We start from the raw sequence: 22,073 nt of genomic DNA on the forward strand, positions 1-22,073 counted from the left end.
ATTATAAATAGCCATAGTATAAGGGTTAAGATTATTTATGTGTTATGTTAGTTTGATGCTCTCTTTCCTCTTTTATATGTACTTTGTTCTTGATTCAATAGAACTTGAGAAGTTTCATTTCTTCATTCATTTGTTTGATAGTTACAAATAAACAAAGAAAAGAAATAGCAACAAGACTACTCATCTACCACCAAAGTACAACACAATTTTCAACAGTAAAGACAAACACAACAAATAGGAAACCAACACCCAACCAATTTGTGCGACGATTAGAAACAAAGATCTTAAATGATATGTCTTTAAATCAACGTATTATTAAATTATTCACTTATAAAGCACATAATTGTTGATCATGATTTCTTCACCTTATTAGTTGTAAAATGTAGAAGTGAACGTCTCATATCAAATACAACTTATAAATAATGGATCTAAGTCCTTTCTAACACGACATATATTATGGATTTTACAAGGGTCGAAGCTCAATACCTTGCACAATAATTTTAGGGAGTATGCAATAATTTTGTCTTAGTGCTTCCCCCCAAAACATTGATATATGGATGCGTGGTTCATAATCAAGACATAAGCTAGGAACCACTGGGGTACTAACATCCGCATCCTCATCATAGGGAAGGTTGGACTCGGGTACATAGGAAAAACAAGATTTGTACCTGGAATTGTAGAATTTTGTAATTTAGGAGAAAATGCCAAATTAAAACAAACTTTTTTTTGTTGCAGTGCACTTGTATAAAGCATGCCGTAAATTGTGATAATAATACATACCAAGGTTGAATATTCTCGATTAATGGCTCATTATGGGTGATGAATTCCCCCAACCTCACCTCCCACCAACCATCTTTTCTCTTTTTCGGAAATGGTATTGTTTTGATTTTGTTCATTGTGCTAGGAGGTCTCTCTACACCATCGGATCCAATTACTGGTGTTTGAGGTGTACTCAAATACACAAGTTTCATTTGATCATACCTGCGGCCATCATTTCTCAAATTCATTATACCACGTGCTAATTTCCACATATCTTGATTGATCTTCACTTTCAACGGATGTTCCAAGGGTTCTGATATCTTGTAAACGAGGTAGCACGCGTAAAAAGTCTTCATTGACAAAAGAGGATTTCTGATCCTGAATGATAGAACTATGTATGTTTTATCTGTTGTATGCAATACATTTCCGAATCTGGATTTGGCAATAATCATCAATTTTAGTGTAAAGAAATTTAAAGAATCCAGCTCTACGTGTCATGAGCTATATAATATACTATTAAAAAGGGATTCTAGTTCAGTAGTATCAGATGTTGCCCTCTCTCTTTAGATTGAAGGTTTAAGTCTCGTTTGGGACATAAATGAATTTAAAGGAGTAGTTTAGGAATAGATTAGATTTTGCGTTCGAAAAAAAATATAATCCACTATGTGTTGAATTTTATTAGTCGGCAAAGCTTTGTAGATAAATATTATAAAACATGTGCTTGGTTATAAACATACCCCGTTTGTCTTTATACATAACCAAATTTAAGTCTTCATCTAATAATTAAATAACTTAAAATCTAATTGTAACCAAAAATTATAAATACATGTTCACCAAATTCAGTCTAGCTATATCTTGTAAGATTACCTAATTGATAAATATGCATTTCTAGAAAGGAAGCACTCCAGAAAAATAATGCATCTCCTTGCATAGTTTGAAAAACAAAATGTTATTCCATTTTATGTATTATAGTCTTTGTTAATTTTAGGAATTAGAATTAATATCCACCACTTGGAAATATGTTTATTTCTTAATATTATTCATTCTTAACTTGAAAAGGAAAAACATGAAGTCTTGATCTAACTTGGTATATATGGTTGGTGCAAGTTTAAAGTGCAATGTATTATTTAGATACTGGTTGTTGAATATTTGAGTAAAAGTTGGAGAATGATGTTGCAACATACAAAACATGGAGAGAAAGGATCTTTTTCCTTCCTAACTTTCCTCCCGATTTGGAAGGTTTTAGAGAGATAGAACAAAATGTTTAATTTTCCTTTAAATTCTCTTTAACTCAGGAACACAAAACCCAAATTTATTTTCTCTCCTTAATTTATTTTCCTTTCCTTTCTTTTCTTTAATAAAACTTGGGAACTAGGCATTAGTTTCCATTCTAGATGTGACCGTTGTTTTCTCTTTTACAATGTGTATTTTTGTTTCCTATGTCTTTTGGTGTTCCATATGATCCCTATTTAAGACCAACTATTTTTTCATTTGTACTCATTTCACCGTAGGGAGGAATATAACATTAAACATCTTTCAAGTATTAAAATCTTCTTTGCATTCTTACACCCTTTTGACAATTTCAACTTAATGAGAGAAAAGAAAGGAAATTAATGGAATTCAGAAGAAAAGTAAGAAAAATTGGTGTTTTCGAGTTTCATAAAAGGAAGGAAGTGGAAGATCACTTTCCCTCCTAACTTTCCTGCTGATTTGGAATGATTCGGAGATAAAGAACAAACTATTTAATTTTCCTTTCACTTTTCTCCAACTCGGAAACACAAAAGACAATTTCTTTTCCTTTCCTTTCTCTTCTTTCCTCTCCTTACTTTCTTTTCTTTTCTTCTCTTTTCTTTGCTAAAACTCGGGAACTAGGCGTTAGTGTTCATAATGTCTACAAGAGTTCCACACCTCTTCTGATCCCTAATTTTAGGCGAACTTGACCCTTGATAGCAAGATTATCGATTGTTGCACGCGTCCAAAATTTGACCATATGACAAGTGGTATTTGAGACAAGCTCAGGACTTTATTGTTGAAGGAAGACAATGTGTGATGACAGAATGAGACTACGTGCAAGAAGTTAATGTACAAGGACGAGAATAACCCCATCTCAACGATAATATCAAAAGATCAAAGTCAAATATAGGGTAATTATTTTGGGGGTATGTGAGGTATTCGAGATTGAACTCCTAGCCCTTATCCACAAAAACTAAACATGTGTACAATCCACTACAGAACCCAAAAATATTGTAAAATTACCGTGGTATGGAAACGGGTCCCGCGGAGTCATGATCTGATGGGTTTTTTGACATCCTTATCGACATAAACATGAAGCATAATATCGAATCGAGAAAAACTCACCATAGTTCCTTAGATAATGGGGAAGAAGAGATTTTATACATATACATACATATATATATATATATATATACATATATATATATATATATATATATATATATATATATATATATATATATATATATATATATATATATAAAGGTTGTAAATGTCACTAGGCGGTTGTTGGGAGATCGACTGGAGTTAAGGGACTAATCAGTAAAGGTTGGGATTAATCAGAACCTAGGCGGAGACACTTAATTGCAGAAGAATTTATTTTAAATAAATAAATATTACCTATATCCTAATAAAATAAGTAAATAACCATAAAAATTCGATATATATATATATATATATATATATATATATATATATATATATATATATATATATATATATACAATCGTCTAACAATTTAAATCATCGTACATCATAATGTTTAGACTAAAGGAGGATTTTTATTTCACATTTTTATTCATCGATCATCATAATTTAGTCACCAATTTTCATTAATTTGATTAATCATAAAATTTTTCTTGAAAATTTTGACTCTTCGACTTTTTAACCAGGTTAGACCGCCTAGGACTGACTCTAAGTAACTTGACCTACAAGCATAAATTGTAGATAGTAAGAGGCCGCCTAGCACCTAGGCTACTTGTAACATCATTATTTCTAGGACATCACTTATCCTGATCTTATTTTGTTATTTTGTTGAAGTATGGAAATTTGAAGAATCGGGATTCAATCAAGGAAGTACAACACACTACTTAAGGGAGCGGTGCGCTTAGGCCCATGAGTTGAACGAATTTTTAGGATTTTGGAGGCTATTTAAGTACCATTAACCCTTAAGGTTAGCACATTCTCAGCATCCATCATTCCTTAACGAGATCCCATGAGACCCTAGCCTCCTGTAACTTGATTTGAGCCTCCCTTCACCTTTGAAGTTTATTTTTTTCCATGTTTTGTGCCTAAAGCTTTAAGATCAAGGTTGATTTTGTGTGCTTGAAAGATAGGATCAAGTTTAGATCCAAAACGTTTGGGCATCTCCCTTCAGTTTTGTTAGATCTTTCTTAATGTCCATTTTATGCACTTATGGTCCCATTTTGGAGATGAGTATGGAGTTTTCATGACTCCGGTTCCTTTTAATTACTTCGGATTGTTGCCCGAACTATCTGGACTCATAAAGTTTGGACCTTTAGCCTTTCCTTCAATCCATTGAAGTTTTTGAGCTCTTTTAGTTCTTTTGGAGTACAAAATTCTAGATCTTGGTTGATGTGTTATGTTTTAATGGATAAAGTTAGAAACTTTCTCCTTTTAGACCACGTTAGAGTTCAAATCTGGAAGATGGGGTTGCGACTTAATGGTTTAAGTCAAAACCCCTTACGAAATTATCCAAAGTGCATCACTTTTTTCGTGGTTATGATAAACTTTTAAGTTTTTCTCAGTGCGCCTGTTTTAAATCTTTAAACCCGACTATTTTGTTCATTTTTGGGCATAAGGCGCCTAGAAGGAGCATGGCATGTTTTTTTGACCAAAAGTGGACTTTGTTGACTTTATAGTAGGTTTAACTTTAGTTCAAATTTTAGGGTTGGTTCATAGGCTAAGGTTGACTTTTGATCACTTGTTTAGGTGGTTGTTATTCCAATTGGCAGTTTTCTAATAGGTGTGATGATTGTGTGACTGGCTAAAGAAGTGAGTCTTTTCACTATACTATAGGACACTAAGTGTTAGCATATGTTTTTTTTGTCTTTGTAACTTTCATGAAAGACTATGGGAGGACTATATAATTTGAACGAAAGTTGGCTATGAGAGGGGATGGCATAGCAGGAAAGACTGTATTGGGACTGTAGCAACGAAAGTGATTGTAAGACTGTAGGGGACCATTGCATTCATATGGTTTGAAATGGATATGGTAGCTGAAATAGGTTGTTATAGATGTTGGATTAGATGCCTAAGCCCATAACTATTATTGGTATGTACTTGACCCGAGAGTAGCATGGTCCATTTGGGTTGCATATCATCAGGGCAATTTGTTAGGATGGACTTTTGAGAGAAGATGTTATAGATGATTTATTAATATATTATAACTTATAATATATTAATATGAAATCATATGAGTTAATTAGTATTGATCAAGAATTAATTTGGAGATTAATTTGGTGATCAACAGAGACTAATTAAATCTATGGGGACTAATTATGTTAATTAGTTATATTTATATGTGTTGGGCTTATGATCCATGTCGGACCAAGTTTATGAATGGATACACAAAGAGTTGGGCCTCATGAATCATGGATCATTAAACCCATAGGTATGGATTTGGGTTATGGGTTATATTCATGACTCTTGGATTCCTCACACATATAAATAAATGGTTCTAGCCCAAAAATCATGAGCTACTCTAGTCTTAGAGTTCATGGAGTTTTTGGTGCATGGAGATTCTCTCTCAAGTTCATTCTTTGTCCATGATGTGTTGTGATTCCACTTGAGGCTTCCACACTATTGGGGCTAAGCTCTTTAGGCTAGATACATCAAGATATCAAGCTCCTCCATAATGTATGCTATCCTAACTAGATTCTTTTGTATTATATGATATTTGTATGCTAGTAGAGGGTAATACCTTGGAAACTCCATATTTGCAGGTATAAGAGAGAAAACATAGATCCAAGGTATTTAGGGTTGCATGTACACCTTGAGAGTGTTAAAATGCTCAAAACCCAACAGTGGCATCAGAGCCTAGGCTTGTGTTCAATTATACTTGCAAAATCTACTTAAAAACGAAGTTTTTTGTTGTCTGGACAACGGACTCGGCGAGTCCATCTAGTGAGTCGACAAGTCCGTGCCTTAAAAGTGTTCAAAACAATCCAACTTGTCGAGTTGGTTCATGCACTCGACGATTTGGACGCCCAAACAACATATCTTCGAGTTTTAAGGCTGGAATTGGTCTAGAATCATTACCTTAAACTGTTTTGGACTTATAAAACCTGTTTTTGATGTGGTAATGATCATTCTAATCCAATTCAAAAGGATAATTTTCAAAAGTTTCATGTTTTGTTTTAGTTTAATGATTAGGCTAATTACATGAAAATTGCTTGATTTGAATTGTCTTGTTCATATGAGTTTAATCAAGATTATGAATATTGCTAGACAAGTTTGTGATAGTTGTTTTTAATACAAATTAATCTAAAATTTATTCATAATATATGTTTTGTGACTTGTCCTCAAGTTATATGAAAAGTCTCATTAAAAGTTATTAAAACCATAGGTTAAGAAACATGAAGAGTCTTTTTGGCATAAATAGTTTTATAAACTCCATAACTTGTCCTCAAGTTATGGATGTTCAAGAGTCTCTTCATTAAAGTTTTTTAAAACTTTAATTAAACTCATAAGTTATGAAAATCTTAGAGTTTTGAAAAGTTTCAAAACTTGTCCTCAAGTTTTGGAATTTGCAAAGTTACCTCCACATGTATACTTTATTGCCAAATCAAACCCAAAATTTTAATAGTTTAAAATTCAACCCTTATTCTATTATAATATTAAAAGTTAATGATTATATATATATATATATATATATATATATATATATATATATATATGTATAAGAGTAAAGTCAATCTTACCATTAGTAGTCCTCATTCACGAAGCCAGTCTATAAGGGGGGTATAAGGTTACTGCCTATAAAATGGCAGTTTAATGGGTGTCCACTCTCACCCACCGCTTCGTTGACTGGTGGAGGGTCGTTAGCCGAACGGGTAGGAAATGACTATAATTCTCCCTTCATTAAAAGTATAATGATAAATACTAAGTAACTAAATACTTATAAATTCCTAATATTAGTTACTTAGGAAAATGTGAAATGGTGCTAACCCATGAAATTACACTTTGCACCTTTGTTAAGTATTAGTGGAGCGTGTGTGGTTAACCGACACACTAACATGGGACTGACAATGTGTGGCAAAGGGTAACTTAAGTTTTATCATAGATCAGTGGAGCGTGTGTGGTTAACTGGCACATCGATTAGGTGATAAAATTAAGGGTACCAAGTCAATTTGCATGGTTATTCAGACCTTGTTTGTGATCCTCGGTATCCCAGTCACAAACTTGAGAGGGCATAATCGAGATTCAAACATGCCATTGAAAGTTCAATGTATCTCAAAAGATCTAGGAGTTTCAAATCCAATTAAAACATAATTCAATTTCATTTTTCATGGAGGAAATTGGTAAATTGTCATTTACCCACCTTCAAATATTTTGTAGCTTGGATTACTGTGACAACCCTATATTTTTCCAAAAGCATTGTAACGCTCGAAAGCTAAGTACAACGAAATTAACCTCGAAAATAAAGTGTTCAAGTATCTAAGTTGGGATGCATCGAATATTAGATATCATGCCAAGGTTTCCAAAAACATAAAGAACGCTCAAAACCGGGTTATATTGAAGAAATTATAACCACTCGTATATTTACGACGCGACGTTAAAACATTATTTGACGTAAAAAGTAGAATCTCAATAAAATGCATTTTAAGCCTTAAGTATCTAAACAAAAGTCGTAGATCTCGTTGAAAGGTGAACGTGCATAAAAAGATCGCCCAAATTGGACCTCGTATGAAGAAGTTACGAATTTTCAAAGTTTCGTAACGGTAGTAGAGGGCTAAAAACTCGGATTGAAGATCGAGTGTTATTTAGCTAACGCAACCTAAACGAAAGTTGAAGATCTCCTCAGTAGTAATAACACAATAAAAAGACAAACGAAAACCGACGTCGAATAAAGAACCTATGAATTTTTAACGAACTTTAGGTGGCCCGGCCTATTAAAAATATATCATTAAAAATAAAGTCAAAACTAGCTGACGAAGTCTAAATGAAAGTTGTAGAGCATAATCTCACCTACGCGTGGATATAAAGAACGCAAAAAACGGAGCTCGTACGCGAAAGTTACGGAATTTAGAAGTCGGAAGCAGGGATTACGCCCCGCGTACTCTGGGAGTACGCCCCGCGTACTAGACCCAGCGTCGAGTCCCATCGGCCCGCCCAAGCTACGTTTAGCTAGACCCGAGTCGTAAGCCATGACGCCATTCTACGCCCCGCGTAACCAAGAACGCCCCGCGTACCGAGTACGCCCAGCGTACTCCGGAAGTACGCGCCGCGTACGAGGGTTTCCAGCCCTATAAATAGAAGGCATGAGCTCGAGTCTTTGCACACCTTTCTCAATTCTTCAGTCACTCTCACACCCTTCCAAGCACCAGAGACCATTCCCTCACCTCGGTTTCCGCACTCGAGCCCCGACGAAAGATTTACGCTGCAGAGATCCCCGAAGAGCCCGACGACGCAACCATCCGCGGACGAAGTTCTGCTCAACCCTAGCCTCTCTCTTCGAAACGAGTGAGTTCATACCCCTACTTTTCAATTCTTTTCACGTTTTAGGGGGGAAATACAAGTACATTACAAATCAAAGTATTATTTTTATAATATCGTTCTTATAGAGTGTTGATACAAAAATAACTTTATGTTTTAAAGGGATATTATATCACCAAGTTGTTATTACCAAATGGGAACATACTTTTGACAAACTATAATGAGCATAGTATTCAAGTGTTTCATACATTTTACATATACATCTCGACAAATGAAATACTTTCAAAGGAAGTACAGTCTTTTATCATCGTAAATCTGTTTATATCTAGTAATGTGAGACAGCTTCACGTACGTTCGAGTATGCATTATTAAGTCCTGTATTATATACCATAATCCCTTGTAGGGGGAGTGTGATACTTGTGTATAGATCTATACGGGATTGACAATCCCACACCTAAGTTGTTAGCTACAGCTAGACCGGCAGGCCTGGGGTGACAAATGTCATAACAGTTTCAACGCCTGAAGAACGTTGTTACAGGCCAACAATCTCATTAGCATGGTTATAAAACTCACATAAAAATATAAAAACAAGTTAGATTTACGAGATTCATATATGCATTTCAGTTTTCCATTTTATCGTTAATACAAATTTTATCACTATTATTCAAGTATGGAAAACACAAACGCACTCCAACACGGGAACTTTTTCAAATCATTTATAGAAAATATTGGATTTTCTGAAAACCTCGTTCATCGGTTTACTATCAAAAAGGACATACTTTTTCAATACAAAACGCTTATGAACTCACCAACTTAATTGTTGACACTTTTTCGAAACCACTTGTATTTCTCAGGGAATCAGTAATACAGGTAACCACCAGCTTTTGGAGAAAGGAACACTAAGGATGTTTTATTATGGAACATTTATCATCTCATTGTAATATTCTTTTGCCATTATGTATAACGCAACAACATACGTTTTCATTATATATGTGATGGTTGTGTTACTTTCTTTACAATATTCAATGGTTGTGATACTACGTGAAGTCATCCACCCCCGAATGTTTCCGCCATTCTGGTTTGGGGGTGTGACAATTACCGCATCCCTCTTCCAAGTTATAAAATAGTTTGTTGGGTCCTAGCCTTAACATTTCATATTGGGTGTTATATTAAGGACTTTAAATCAACTAAACTTGAATTTCTCCCATTATAGATGTCTAGTTAAGACAACTATGGTCTTCCCAAATCTTTAGGAACAAGCTATCCTATTGAAGATGATATCCCACTTGGCAATCAAGGTGAAACATTAATCCCTTTATTGTGCATTATTAGGACTGAAAATCATGCTTCACTTCCTCTAGATCCTCCAATAAATCTCCCTATCCCACAAGTTTCAAGACTTGATAAGTTCTAAGTCAATCAATCCCTATTGAAAAGCAAAGTCTATCTGTTCTTACATCTTAGAGGTTAAGTCACATATTGACAAGCCGGGAGAGTCGGGTGTCGAAGTCTTGAGGTAGCTGGCTGTTGACTTGGTTCTTCAGTCACCCCCTGATGACAGATCATGACCTGACCCTTACTGATCTTACCTATTTGCTTGATGATGTTGAATCAGCAATGATTTTGGAGCATTGGTAAATCAAATTAGATTAGAAGATCCACTTCCCAAACTTTCATGGACATTAACAATGATAACACTAGAAGTCCAGAAAAACTTTCTCTTCCAAATGGAAATGGATCGGCCATGGTCAAGTCGTTTGACCCAATGATAAAGAGAAAGGCTAAGTCTGTGATAGTCTTGTGTACCGTTTCCAAATAGTCCATATGTTTCTTTCGCCAAAGGAAGGGGCATTAGTTGCGAAGCTGCCGAATTTACCTAAAAGTCCATAAGGATAGTAAAGTCAAATGTTTGACTCTACTTTAGGTAAAGCCCATTATCTAACTCTATTAAGATTCTGTTTAGGGATTCTTAATACATAATGCAATGTAATTGCATTTTGATGTTTTGGAAGAATCAAAGGAAGCTTAAAGAAAGAGTGTGCTGATTCCGATCGCATGGTTCGATGACCAGAATTTTGAGCCGCTGCATAAGAGTTATGAAATATTGCTAGGAATAGATAACAAGTTTTCATATGTATTTGCATTGTAAGGATAAGTTTTTCCGCAAGTTTTAAAATAAAAGAAAATTTTTGTTTCTATTTATTTTTTTTAAGTATCCTTACAATGGCATTTGTGAAAAAAATTGTTGTTTATATGTTTCCATTGATAAGCAATATTGGTAAATGGATTTGATTCTTTCATTTGTGGTAATGTCATAACTTACCAAATAAGGAATGATTCTCATCACCCAAGGTTTCAGTTGGATAGAAACTTGGAATCATGCAACTTGTGTTGTATGATGAATGAGAATTTTCATCTTTGGTAAATTAAGACTAATTCCTTGTTCACATGTACATGTGAGTCTACATTAATTTGTGCGCTGGTCGGGTTCACTACAAAGGCTAATAAGGTTATTCATTATGATTTACTAAAGTTTAGTAAATATGGTTATGCTTACAAGTTTAAGTGTAATTCTATAACATTGGAAAGGTTTCAATGATTGGCAGAATGAATAAGAAGAATCAAATTAGGCAGAAAGATACAAGTTTCTCCGATCTGAAGAGATGGGAGAGTACATGAGTATCTTGTTTTATGATTATCTTAATGATTATGGAACCATATCACAATTGATCATCTAAAGACACCTTATTGCATTTGTTTGGCTAAGGAGAGGAATCATGAATTGTTGAAATGGTTAAATCAAAGATAAATCATACTTCGTTCCAAAATCAAGTCTTAGAGTCATAGTCTAAGATTGTAACTTGAGTGACATAATTTTAAGAAAGGTTTCTAACACTTATCAAATGTAAGAGTAAAATGTTTCTTCCTCTTGTACATTTGAAATTGGTAAGTTGTGATGTTTGGATAAAACAGAAACCAACTAAGACCAATTGTGAGAAGTGCTTATCTTGATAAGAATCCACACTAACTCTTGAATATTTTTTTTTTGTCAAGGAATGGTTCTTGACAAGAGAATCTCATATGTCAAGAGAATAGTAAGAGTCTTAAAGATCCTGAAAGAATTTCAAGATCTAATCAAGAGTAAAACATTTGGTTTATCACTAGCACCCGACTTGAGGTTTAGAACCTATCGTGTTGACATATTTCTGTTTCTGTGCCCATTCTAGTTTAAGTTGACTATGCTTGTGAGTTCTGTAAGTTCTCAATTGTTTGCATAACAACCTGGAAGCAATGGTAGGCCATTGTGCTGCCGGGTGGCAAGAAAATGAGATTGGGCAAGTTCAGTCCATATGAGTTTGGATTTGTCACTAACCTTGTCTTGAGATTATGGTTATGACAAATTCACATGGATAGGAACACATACACCAGAAAATGTAAGTGTCATAAGGTTTCTCTCCGATTCATGACAACGATGGTGAGGAAACACATTCACTAAGTAGGTTTTAAGTAGATAGCAAATGTGATATTTGCATTCTCAAAGTCGTTAGTGGAGCGTGTGTGGGTAACCGACACACTAACATAGACTTGTGAGAAACAACAAAGGTCTAAACAATTGAGACTATGATTACGGCATCCATTTTCATAGTTCTAAAATTGTTTAGACACACATGTAAGCTATATAAGGAATAGTGTATGATTATGATAAAGTCTTATCAAATTATCTCGTATCAGAAATCTGAACTTTGGTATGAAAGTCAATAAAGTATTGATTTCAAGATGTCTAGCTGATTTCTGGATACATGTCAGAGCTAGTGGGAGCATAAGTGTTATGCTAATAATCATCATGTTAGTGGGAGCACGATTATTATGTTATGTGTTGCAAGTTAGCAATGTTAATTATAGAAAACAAAAGTTTCATTTGGGTTTGAAAAGTTGTTTTGCTATAACTAAAGGAGAGGATTTTATACTTCATTCCAATTCTACAAGCTTAGATTGAGATTTTAGTCAACTTTAGTCGAAGATATATATGAATGTTATGTTGGAATGGTTCAACATAAGGAAATTCTATATAGGTTGTGTTCTCAAAATTCAATTATGATTACGACATCCCTCTTCATAGTTCGAATTGTGAGAACATGACAAATAAACTAGACATGACTAAATTGATTAAACAATTGTCAAGGACAATTTGAGGTTTACCAAAGATTGGTTGATCGTGGACAACTGGAAGTATAATGTAAACTTTGGAAAGGACCATATTGACATATTCCGAAAGGAGGCAACTCTTGTTCAGAAGTGATAGTCAAAATGGTAACATGGAATTGTTTCCATAGGTAGAAGTTATTCTCTAAATCTGTGCAAGATTAAAGAACTTAATGCAAAGAAGGATGTTCAAAGGAATGTACTTTGAATTTGAGACTTCATTTCCATGGAATTGATTTCCATTGGAATACTCTGTAATGTTTGTTGCCAAGTCTTTGTGACTTTTGTGCATAGTCATTACTAGGGGATCATTGCATATAAGTTTAGAATCTAACAAATTACAGTAAATGGCAAGAGTTTGGTATTCTTACAATTACAATAGGGATTGGGATTGTGATATAAGCATCATTGGAGTCGTGTTCAATTGATCTATTTCACTAAAGAAAGGACCATAGGTAAACATAGTATGCATGCTTGGTGCATGGCATGACTATTGTTTCAATTCAAGTATTAATTTGATAAATCAAAACAATTAATAATGAGTAATCAATATGGTGCTTAGATAAAAGGGTTTTTATTTACACTCAAGAGTTTGGGGCCATATAGGATTAAGTATTATTCTTGTGTTTCACTTTGCATGTTTTGACTTCCAGAATAACTAGGTCGTTCTTCCTGAATGACAAAGTTATTCAAACAATCCACAGTCGGTCATATGTTGGAAGTAGATATGAATTAAGACTGTCATGAATTTGGCTTGTAAGATTTGTCTAAGGCTCATTAGACATAGCAATGGTTGCTACAACATTCATGAGTGCTTATAAGTTTTGAGTATTGGATTAAACCCACGCTCATTTGAATCACTTCATGGATTTTATCACGAGTGAATCATGAGATGATAATATCTTGTATTCTTCAAACCTAGAGATATGAGTTGTTGACTACGAGTTGCTTATACATTGATTGTACGAAAACGCATCAGTAACTTGATGTTATAAAACGTGCCTTTATGTATGATTCAACAAGTAGTTAGTACAAGCATATGAGTCGAAGTTTATCCATTCCTTTTACCTCATAAGGATAAAAGCGATATCTGTGGCCCCCTCGGTGATTTAGTGATGACACCCCAAAGTGCTTGGCCAAGGCTGGACTGATTTTATTTGTTCAATTAGTCAGTTATCATAAATCGAAAATCGGTAAACAACAAATGGTCTGAGAGAATGATTATAATCCATGTCTCAGTCCGTATGATATCTAGAATGGACGAATATATGATCACTTATCTAATGGACACGTTATTTGATTTGTTCAGAGTTCGACGGCGGATTTAAGAGCAATGTTTGCTAGTTAGTTTATGAATTCGTACTTGCAATAATAGTTTTAGACTTATCCAAGTGGGAGACTGTTGGATTAGATGTCTAAGCTCATAACTATTATTGGTATGTACTTGACCCGAGAGTAGCATGGTCCATTTGGGTTGCATATCATCAGGGCAATTTGTTAGGATGGACTTTTGAGAGAAGACGTTATATATGATTTATTAATATATTATAAGTTATAATATATTAATATGAAATCATATGAGTTAATTAGTATTGATCAACAATTAATTTGGAGATTAATTTGGTGATCAAAAGAGACTAATTAAATCTATAGGGTCTAATTATGTTAATTAGTTATATTTATATGTGTTGGCCTTATGATCCATGTTGGATCGACTTTATGTAAGGATACATAAAGAGGTGGGCCACATGAACCATGGATCATTAAACCCATGGGTATGGATTTGGGTTATGGGTTATACCCATGACTCTTGGATTCCTCATACATATAAATAGATGCTTCTAGCCCAAAAATCGTGAACTACTCTAGTCTTAGAGTTCATGGAGTTTTTGGTGCATGGAGATTCTCTCTCAAGTTCATTCTTTGTCCATGATGTGTTGTGATTCCACTTGACGCCTCCACACTATTGGGGCTAAGCTCTTAAGGCTAGATACATCAAGACATCAAGCTCCTCCATAAGGTATGTTATGCTAAGTAGATTCTTGTGTAGTATATGATACTTGTATGCTAGTATAGGGTAATACCTTGGAAACTCCATATTTGCATGTATAAGAGAGAAAACATAGATCCAAGGCATTTAGGGTTGCATGTACACCTTAGGAGTGTTAGAATGCTCAAAACCCAACAATTGATATGTATGTTATTATGTGTTATATATGGTATCTTAGGAAACTTTCTAAGCTTTGTGCTTTCGATTTAAGTTTAAATGTTTTTGGTACTTCTGGTAGCAAAGGAAATAGCTCAGGCTGATAGTATTGCATCCACTCGAGATTCCACACTATCTATTTAATATTTAATTCTAATGATAGAAGATATTGTATTTTATACTTGGATTATCTTTTGATTGAATGGAATGAATGGTTTTTATCTTATTTACAAATGAAAAATTACTTTGTATTTTGGGGACGTTATCAGTTGGTATCAGAGCCTTGGTTTGAGGGATTGAGGCTAGCACTGGGTGTGTCTGAAAATCAAACTAAGGAATAAGAAAATCTTTTTACAAAATCTATTTATAAAAAAGTTTTTATTAAGAAAGAGGTGTGATATATGCAATCAGCCAAAGTTCAAGTAAGTAACTCCCAGAGTAGTCATACATGGATGATATAATAATTTATGATATGAAATGATAAGCATTATAGAAGTAGAGTATAATCTGTTTAGGATTTCATTCTAGAATACCTTTATAGGATAGATGCCATTTATGCTTGAAATATGTTTTTTTGTTTTCGCTAGGGTTTATGGTATTGATGATAAACTATCCAATGAATTCTTTAAAGTGGGAGGTGTTTGGGGTTAGATAGACTTAGAATATTTGATTAGGACTTATTGTTTGTTCATTTACTATAAAGGACTTATGGTAAATACATTTATTTGAATGCTATTTTATCCTGTATATGTACAAATTGTATTCATAGGGTGGTTTGTCAACACTAGAGCAAACCTTTTTCATTACATGAGTGGTGGAGGAAGTCCTAGGAATACCTAGGAAGTGTCTTGGTGTAATCATACATTGTTTTGAGAGAGAGTTAGTTTGTGGTAGTAGGTAGTGACATAGGAGTTTTGGGATAATTCTTGAGAAAGGTAGAGATAAATGTGGAAAGTAGTATGGGCCCGTACAACTGAAAACATAGGATCTATACTCAAATCAAAAAAAGTAATAGAATTTCGAAGGAACTTGTAGTGTGGTTAGCATTGGGTGCACATTTTAATCTTTCTACTTTTTAGAATGGTGATGACTCGTCATGGTGGTGGTTCTGGTTCCGATTTAGGCTCTAGATCTAGGTTGGATGATGTTGGTTAATGGTACTAGGTCATTGTAGAGGTTTTGAGTGTTATCCTTAAGGAGTTGCATGTTATGTGTGGAGGCGTTACGGGCCAAGCTAGTAGTTGGTCAGCTCGGAGGACTCAATCTCAATTTATGTGACATTCTTACTTGCAGGGCTCATGAGTTTTCCAGGATGAAGGATCCCATTTTTAATATGCATTAGATTGCATACCTTGAGAGTGATTTTCTGACTAGCTTTTGCCCAGAGGGGTCGAAGGCTAGGTTTGCTGCATGTCTTTGACGAGACTAGGCTTATGACTGACAAAGTGAGGTGATTCATGCTCTTTCAACAGAGGTGGTTGATGCTATGACTTGGGTTAACTTTTTCACCATGTTCAAGGAAGAGTATATAACCATGATTAAGATAAAATAGATGCCCTGGGAGTTTCATGATCTCGAGCAGACTATAAAGATTGTGGTGGAGTTCAATGCTAAGTTCAAGGAGAGAGCATTATTTGTTCTGCAATATGTGGGAGACGAGCAGATGCAGATAAACCACGTATCATGACATGTTGAGGATGAACATCAGGTCATTCATCAGTGCGGCAACATCCAAGAAGCTTGAGGATATGATTAACTTGACACAAACTCAGGAGATTGAGTTGGAGTTTCACACTAAGTTAAGCAGCCATAGATTTGGGTTGTAGGGAGTTTAGGGAAGAAGTTCAAGACTTATGATTTACGATATGTGTAACATTAATTACTAGGTATTTTTCAATTTATAGCTTAAAAACCCAAATGTTTTCATTTTCAGTCTCTACACATGGTGTACATTAGAGCTACATCATACGTAGCACATTAATATCAAACACAAACTTTGGCTTGTACAGTAGGCATACGTGGAGGTACGCCGATCATACTCGTGTGGACTTGAAACCCTAATTTTTAGGGTTTGGACCATATTTAAAGGACTATATATCCTTAAACCCTTCCTTACCTCCAGTCTCCATCCCGCTTAGCCCCCATCTTGAAACCCTAATTCTTATGTGTGAGTATTGAAGCTCTTGAGTGATATTTTATTGTTCTTGGTGGTGAAGGAAGATCTTTGGATAAGTGGTGTTGCACTCAAGCTTTTGGATCCAAATTCTTCACATCTTTGTGCATCTCCAGGAGGTATAAAGTTCAAATCTTGATGCTTGCCTTTCTAGATCTTGTTAGGTTGTAAGTTATGACCTTTTTGTCCCAAAAACCTTGGTTTTATGATTATGGTCTACTACATACCATTTTATATGTCCTTTTAGGAATTTCTGAGTGTTTAGTGACAAAATGCAAGCTTGGTCCTTTGTATTCATCCATACAAGAGTTATGGAGCTTTATATGGAATTATAAGTTATGGTTTTGGTTTTGAGCTACCTTTTGCCATGCAAAGACATAAAGGTTACAACTTTATGACTTTAGACGATCATTAGGTTTAGATATGAAGTTTGGACATTAAGTGTTAAAGCATTAAGACCTTAACAGAGAGTTTTGTCTTCTGAAGGGTACGTTGGGAATAACCCTGAGTAAGGTTGGCATACGGGGTTGCTGCTTTGTAGACCTTCCAAGTCAAAGTAGTACGTTGGCATAATAGGTAGTACAGAGGGCATACTCCCAGAAAACTCACTTGGGCCATTATTGGGCCTTGGGTTGTTAGGGGTATTTGGTCTTGTATTTTGGGTCATGCATTGCAAGGGCAAAATGGTCTTTTTCCCTTGGTAAGGTGAAAGATGATTTGGACCTTTGCTATTAGCTCAAATCCCTGATTATTAATTAGGGTTGTCTTTGGGTTGTGATTAGTGTGAGGATTCGTGATAGCAGCAACTCAAGTGTGCGATTTGGTATTCTTTAGTTTGAGGTGAGTCTTCTCACTGTGCTTGTGGATCGAAGGCACCAATGTTGGCCCAGTAAATTGTGTTTGTGTGATGCTATCTACTTTGTGATTCTTACTTTTTTTCATATTGGGTTGAAATAGACCCAAGGGATGGGCGTATTATTGTATGATTGGGTTGAAATAAACCCCATGCTTGGACCCATGAGTATATAATGGGTTGAAAGAAACACCAGGGCTAGGCCCATGGTTGTGTATGGGTTGAAATATACCCCAATGCTTGGTCTAATTGTATGTTTAGTATATGGTACTTTGGGGAACTCACAAAGCTTTGTGCTTATAGTTAAGTTTAAGGTTTCAGGTACTTCCCGTACGAAAGGGAAGGGCCCGACGTGACGACACAACATCTTCCCCTCATGATTTACTCACCATTTGGATAATTGTACTATGATATTTTTGATATTTTATGTTGTGATTGACTTGGAGATGTTTGATGAATGAAAGTAATGGTTTGAGAAACAAAAAAACTATTACTAATTTTAGTTTGTTACAAGTTTGGTATCAGATCCTTTGTTTGAGAGATTCGCACACACTTTCGGATGTATCAGAACTCAAACTGAGGAAATGATAATCTTTTCAAGAGAAATTTTTTAATTTCTAAAAGATTTTTACTAAGTGAAAAGGGGGTGCGATGCGAGCAATCAGGCGAGCTCAAGTAAGTGGTTCATAAAATACCCATACCCATGTATTTTGGATTTCTAAATTGAATGCTAGTGTAGGGCTACAGATACCTTCATGAATCATATGATAGAGTTTCCTAATTAGTATGATTCCTAGCCTAGGAAGATTGGATGCTATGTATTACATGGAATTGATATCGACTAAGTTATGTTTCAAAAGTTGTATACAATTAGGTATATATAGCCTTATAATGATCATTTTAGCCTATTTCATGTTCCTTGTTTGATTGTAGATTTAGGTTAGAATCATTATTCAACAATCTATGTGATCCCATATTGTGTACAACTTGCATGCATAAGGCAACCACCGGTGATTTGGTATTGCAGGGCGGTTGAATTTGGAATTCCTAGGAGAACATAGGAATGCCATAGTAGGATTTGTATGTTGTTTAGCATAGGGTGGTGTGTATAGATCTAGTGTGGCGACTTAGGGGTTTCGGGATGGTTCTTGAGGAAATTATAGATAGGTGTAGAAGATAGTATAGGACCCGTACTATTGAAAACACAAGATCTGTACCTGAGACAACAACGGTATTCGAACTTCTAAGGGTCTTGTAGAAAGGAAGTGTACTCAGAATTGTGCCGAACGTTTGTATGTTTATATTTCAGTTGAGTATGGTGTTTACTCGAGGAGGAGCTTCTAGATCTGGTTCAGGCACTGTTGTCGAACCAATTGATGAGCAGTTGTGTGAATTTATGACTTCTGATGTCACTTGCCGTATCATGGAGGCCACCCCTGTGATTTTCAGTACCACCAAGGAGGGGATTATGGAGCTTCTAGATAAGCGACTCGATGCCTTTAAGGAAAAGATCGCTTCGGGGAAGCTAGGAGCTCGAACTCCTTCATTTAGGGAGTTCAAGGCCTGAGGAGCTCCAGAGTTCTTTGGGAATAAGGTCCCCATTTCCAGCTGCCGGTGGATCACTGAAACGGAGAATGCTTAGCAAGTGAGCTTCTGCCCTAAGGGGGGTAAAGGTGGGATTTGCCTCCTGCCTTCTGATAGACCGAACCTGAGACTAGTGGGAAGAGTTTGGTCGTATATTTGGAACTGAGGTGATGGTGGCTATGTATTGGGATGAGTTTGTTTCGAGATTTCATGAGGAGTTTGCACCTGAAACTGATGTGCAACAACTAGTGAGTGAGTTTCAAGAACTTCATCAGATTACTTAGACCCTGATAGAGATCACCACCAAGTTTCATGAGAGGGCCATGTTGGTTCTGCAGTATGTTAAGGACGGGGAGATGAAGAAGACGAGGTATCATGACATGCTGAAGGATGAGATGAGAGAGTTTGTGAGCTATTCGGGATACAAGACCCTGAACGATATGATTTTGAGGGTCTGGGAATGAGAGATCGAGTTGGAGCTTCAAAAGAAGTGCAAGATGAAGAAGGTGCAGATAGTAGTGGGTCAAGCTAAGAAGTCACACTGTGAGGCATGTCGGCTGTGGATTTAGGTTGTTTGAGATGTGGTCAAACAAGTCATATGAGTAGGGACTACCCCCTGGGTGCACTGACATGCTTTCATTGCAATCAGACCAACCATAAAAGGCCGATTGTTTGAGATTGTCAGGAGGGGCAGTGGTGGTGCATGCACCAACCACCTTGAGGATTACCAATGGTTGCTAGGGCAATGCAGAGACACTTTTGGTGAAGAGTAGGGCATTTTAGTTGACTACCGATGAGGCTCATGCAGCACCAGATGTGGTTACCGGTACATAATTTTATAATATCTTTATTGCTTTCTTTATTTATGCTTATGTTATATCTGATATGGTATTTGGACTTTCTTAGTCAGTGGTATGACTGATCATCTTGTGCTTAATTCAGGTGCTACCCGATCCTTTGTATCTGTTGCACTTAGCAAGAAGTTTAGTTAGGCTCTCGGGATTCTGGATTATCTGTAAGAGGTTGATATTCATGATGACCATTTTGTGAGTGCTTCGAGGGTTCATCGTGGGTGTGTCATGAACCTGTTTCAACGAAAGATATTATATTGACTTGGTACCGATTCCTCTGCGAGGATCGAAGGTTATCATTGGGATGGATTGGTTGGTTTCCAATGAAGACATGATTGACTGTGAGTATCAGCTAGTGCGAGTTCGAACCCCAAGTAGGGGGGGCTATTTATTCCTTGAGAGGGAGCTCACATAGGCCGACTCTCTGTTTAGCTGCGAGGGTTAGGAGATATATTCAACATGGTTGTTCTGGGTTTTTGGCTTATGTGGTAGATACTCGAGTTGGGGGCACAGTCAAATTTATTGAGGTGCCCATTGTTCGATATATCCCTAATGTGTTTCACGAGGATTTTCCAGAAGTTCCTCCTGAGAGGAAGATCGAGTTCCAGATTGATTTATATTCTAGTGTAGCCCCGATAGCCAAGGCATCATATCGTTTGGAACCACGAGATGTATGAGTTGTCTACACAGCTTCAGGAGCTGCTAGACAAGGGTTTTATTTAACCGATTAGTTCACCATGGGGAGCACCAGTCTTGTTTGTGAAGAAGAAGGACAACTCATACATGATGTGCATTGACAATCGGGCGTTGAATAAGCTAACAATGAAGAACCGTTACCCACTTCCAAGGATCGACAACTTATTTGCCCAGTTTCTAGGTGCATCTTCGTTTTCTAAGATTGATTTTTGATTAAGTTACCATCAGATGAGTGTCAGGGACGATGATATGCAGAAGACAGCCTTCAGGACTCATTATTGTTATTACGAGTTTGTGGTGATGCTATTCGGGCTCACCAAGACACCAACAATGTTCATGGATCTTATGAACTGGGTGTGGAGAACAATGTTGGATCGCTCAGTGATCGTGTTTATTTGATGATATTTTGGTCTACCCTAAGACCAAGGAGTAGCACGATGATCATTTCCAACAGGTATTGGAGACTCTGAGGAGAGATAGGTTGTACGCTAAATTCTCCAAATATGATTTTTGGTTGCGCAAGGTGTTGTTCTTAGGGAACATCGTTGACCAGAAGAGCATATTGGTCGATCATGCCAAGATCGAGGCTGTTATGTGATGGGAGGTTCCGAGAACCCCTCTGAGATTGTTGTGCCTTTGACCCGTGTGACGAAGAAGAATGTTACTTTTTAGTAGGGGCCCGATCAACAGTTGGCTTTTGAGACGCTGAGATAGAGATTATGCAAGGTCCATATTCTCATGCTTTCTGAGGGAATGAATGATTTTGTGGTTTATTGTGATACGTCTATCTCGGGTTTGGGAGTTGTCCGCATGTAGAGAGGACATGTGATTGCATACGCTTCGAGGAAAATGAAGCCTCATGAGGTGAATTACGCTATGAATGATTTTCGAGTTAGGGGTTGTAGTTTTTTCTCTAATGATTTGGAGGCAATATTTGTATGGGGTTAGGTGTACTATTTACATTGACCACAAGAGCTTAAGGTACATGATGGATCAACCACATTAGAATATGAGGCAACAAAGATGTTTGGATGTGGTAAAGGATTATGGTTGTGA

The 22,073-nt window shown here is 36.1% G+C and overlaps 1 protein-coding gene across 3 annotated transcripts in view; it reads right to left on the bottom strand.

Annotated features, from left to right (window-relative positions):
* Positions 1-341: 341 nt before the first annotated feature.
* LOC145057734 (uncharacterized) overlaps positions 342-22,073 on the bottom strand; it is an 83,500-nt gene continuing 61,768 nt past the window's right edge. For 2 of the 3 annotated variants that reach the window (XM_079005614.1, XM_079005613.1), the window contains exons 15-16: positions 781-1,191; positions 342-668 (exon numbers count right to left, since the gene is read on the bottom strand). In XM_079005614.1, the coding sequence (XP_078861740.1) occupies positions 464-668; positions 781-1,191 (616 nt within the window). In that variant the 3' untranslated portion in view covers positions 342-463. Of the gene's footprint in view, positions 669-780; positions 1,192-22,073 lie in introns of those variants that run through there. The other variant, XM_079005616.1, reaches the window with a different exon arrangement.

This window comes from Lactuca serriola, chromosome 6 (genome assembly GCF_051521515.1).
Source record: "Lactuca serriola cultivar US96UC23 chromosome 6, Lser_US96UC23_V15, whole genome shotgun sequence".
NCBI lineage: Eukaryota > Viridiplantae > Streptophyta > Magnoliopsida > Asterales > Asteraceae > Lactuca > Lactuca serriola.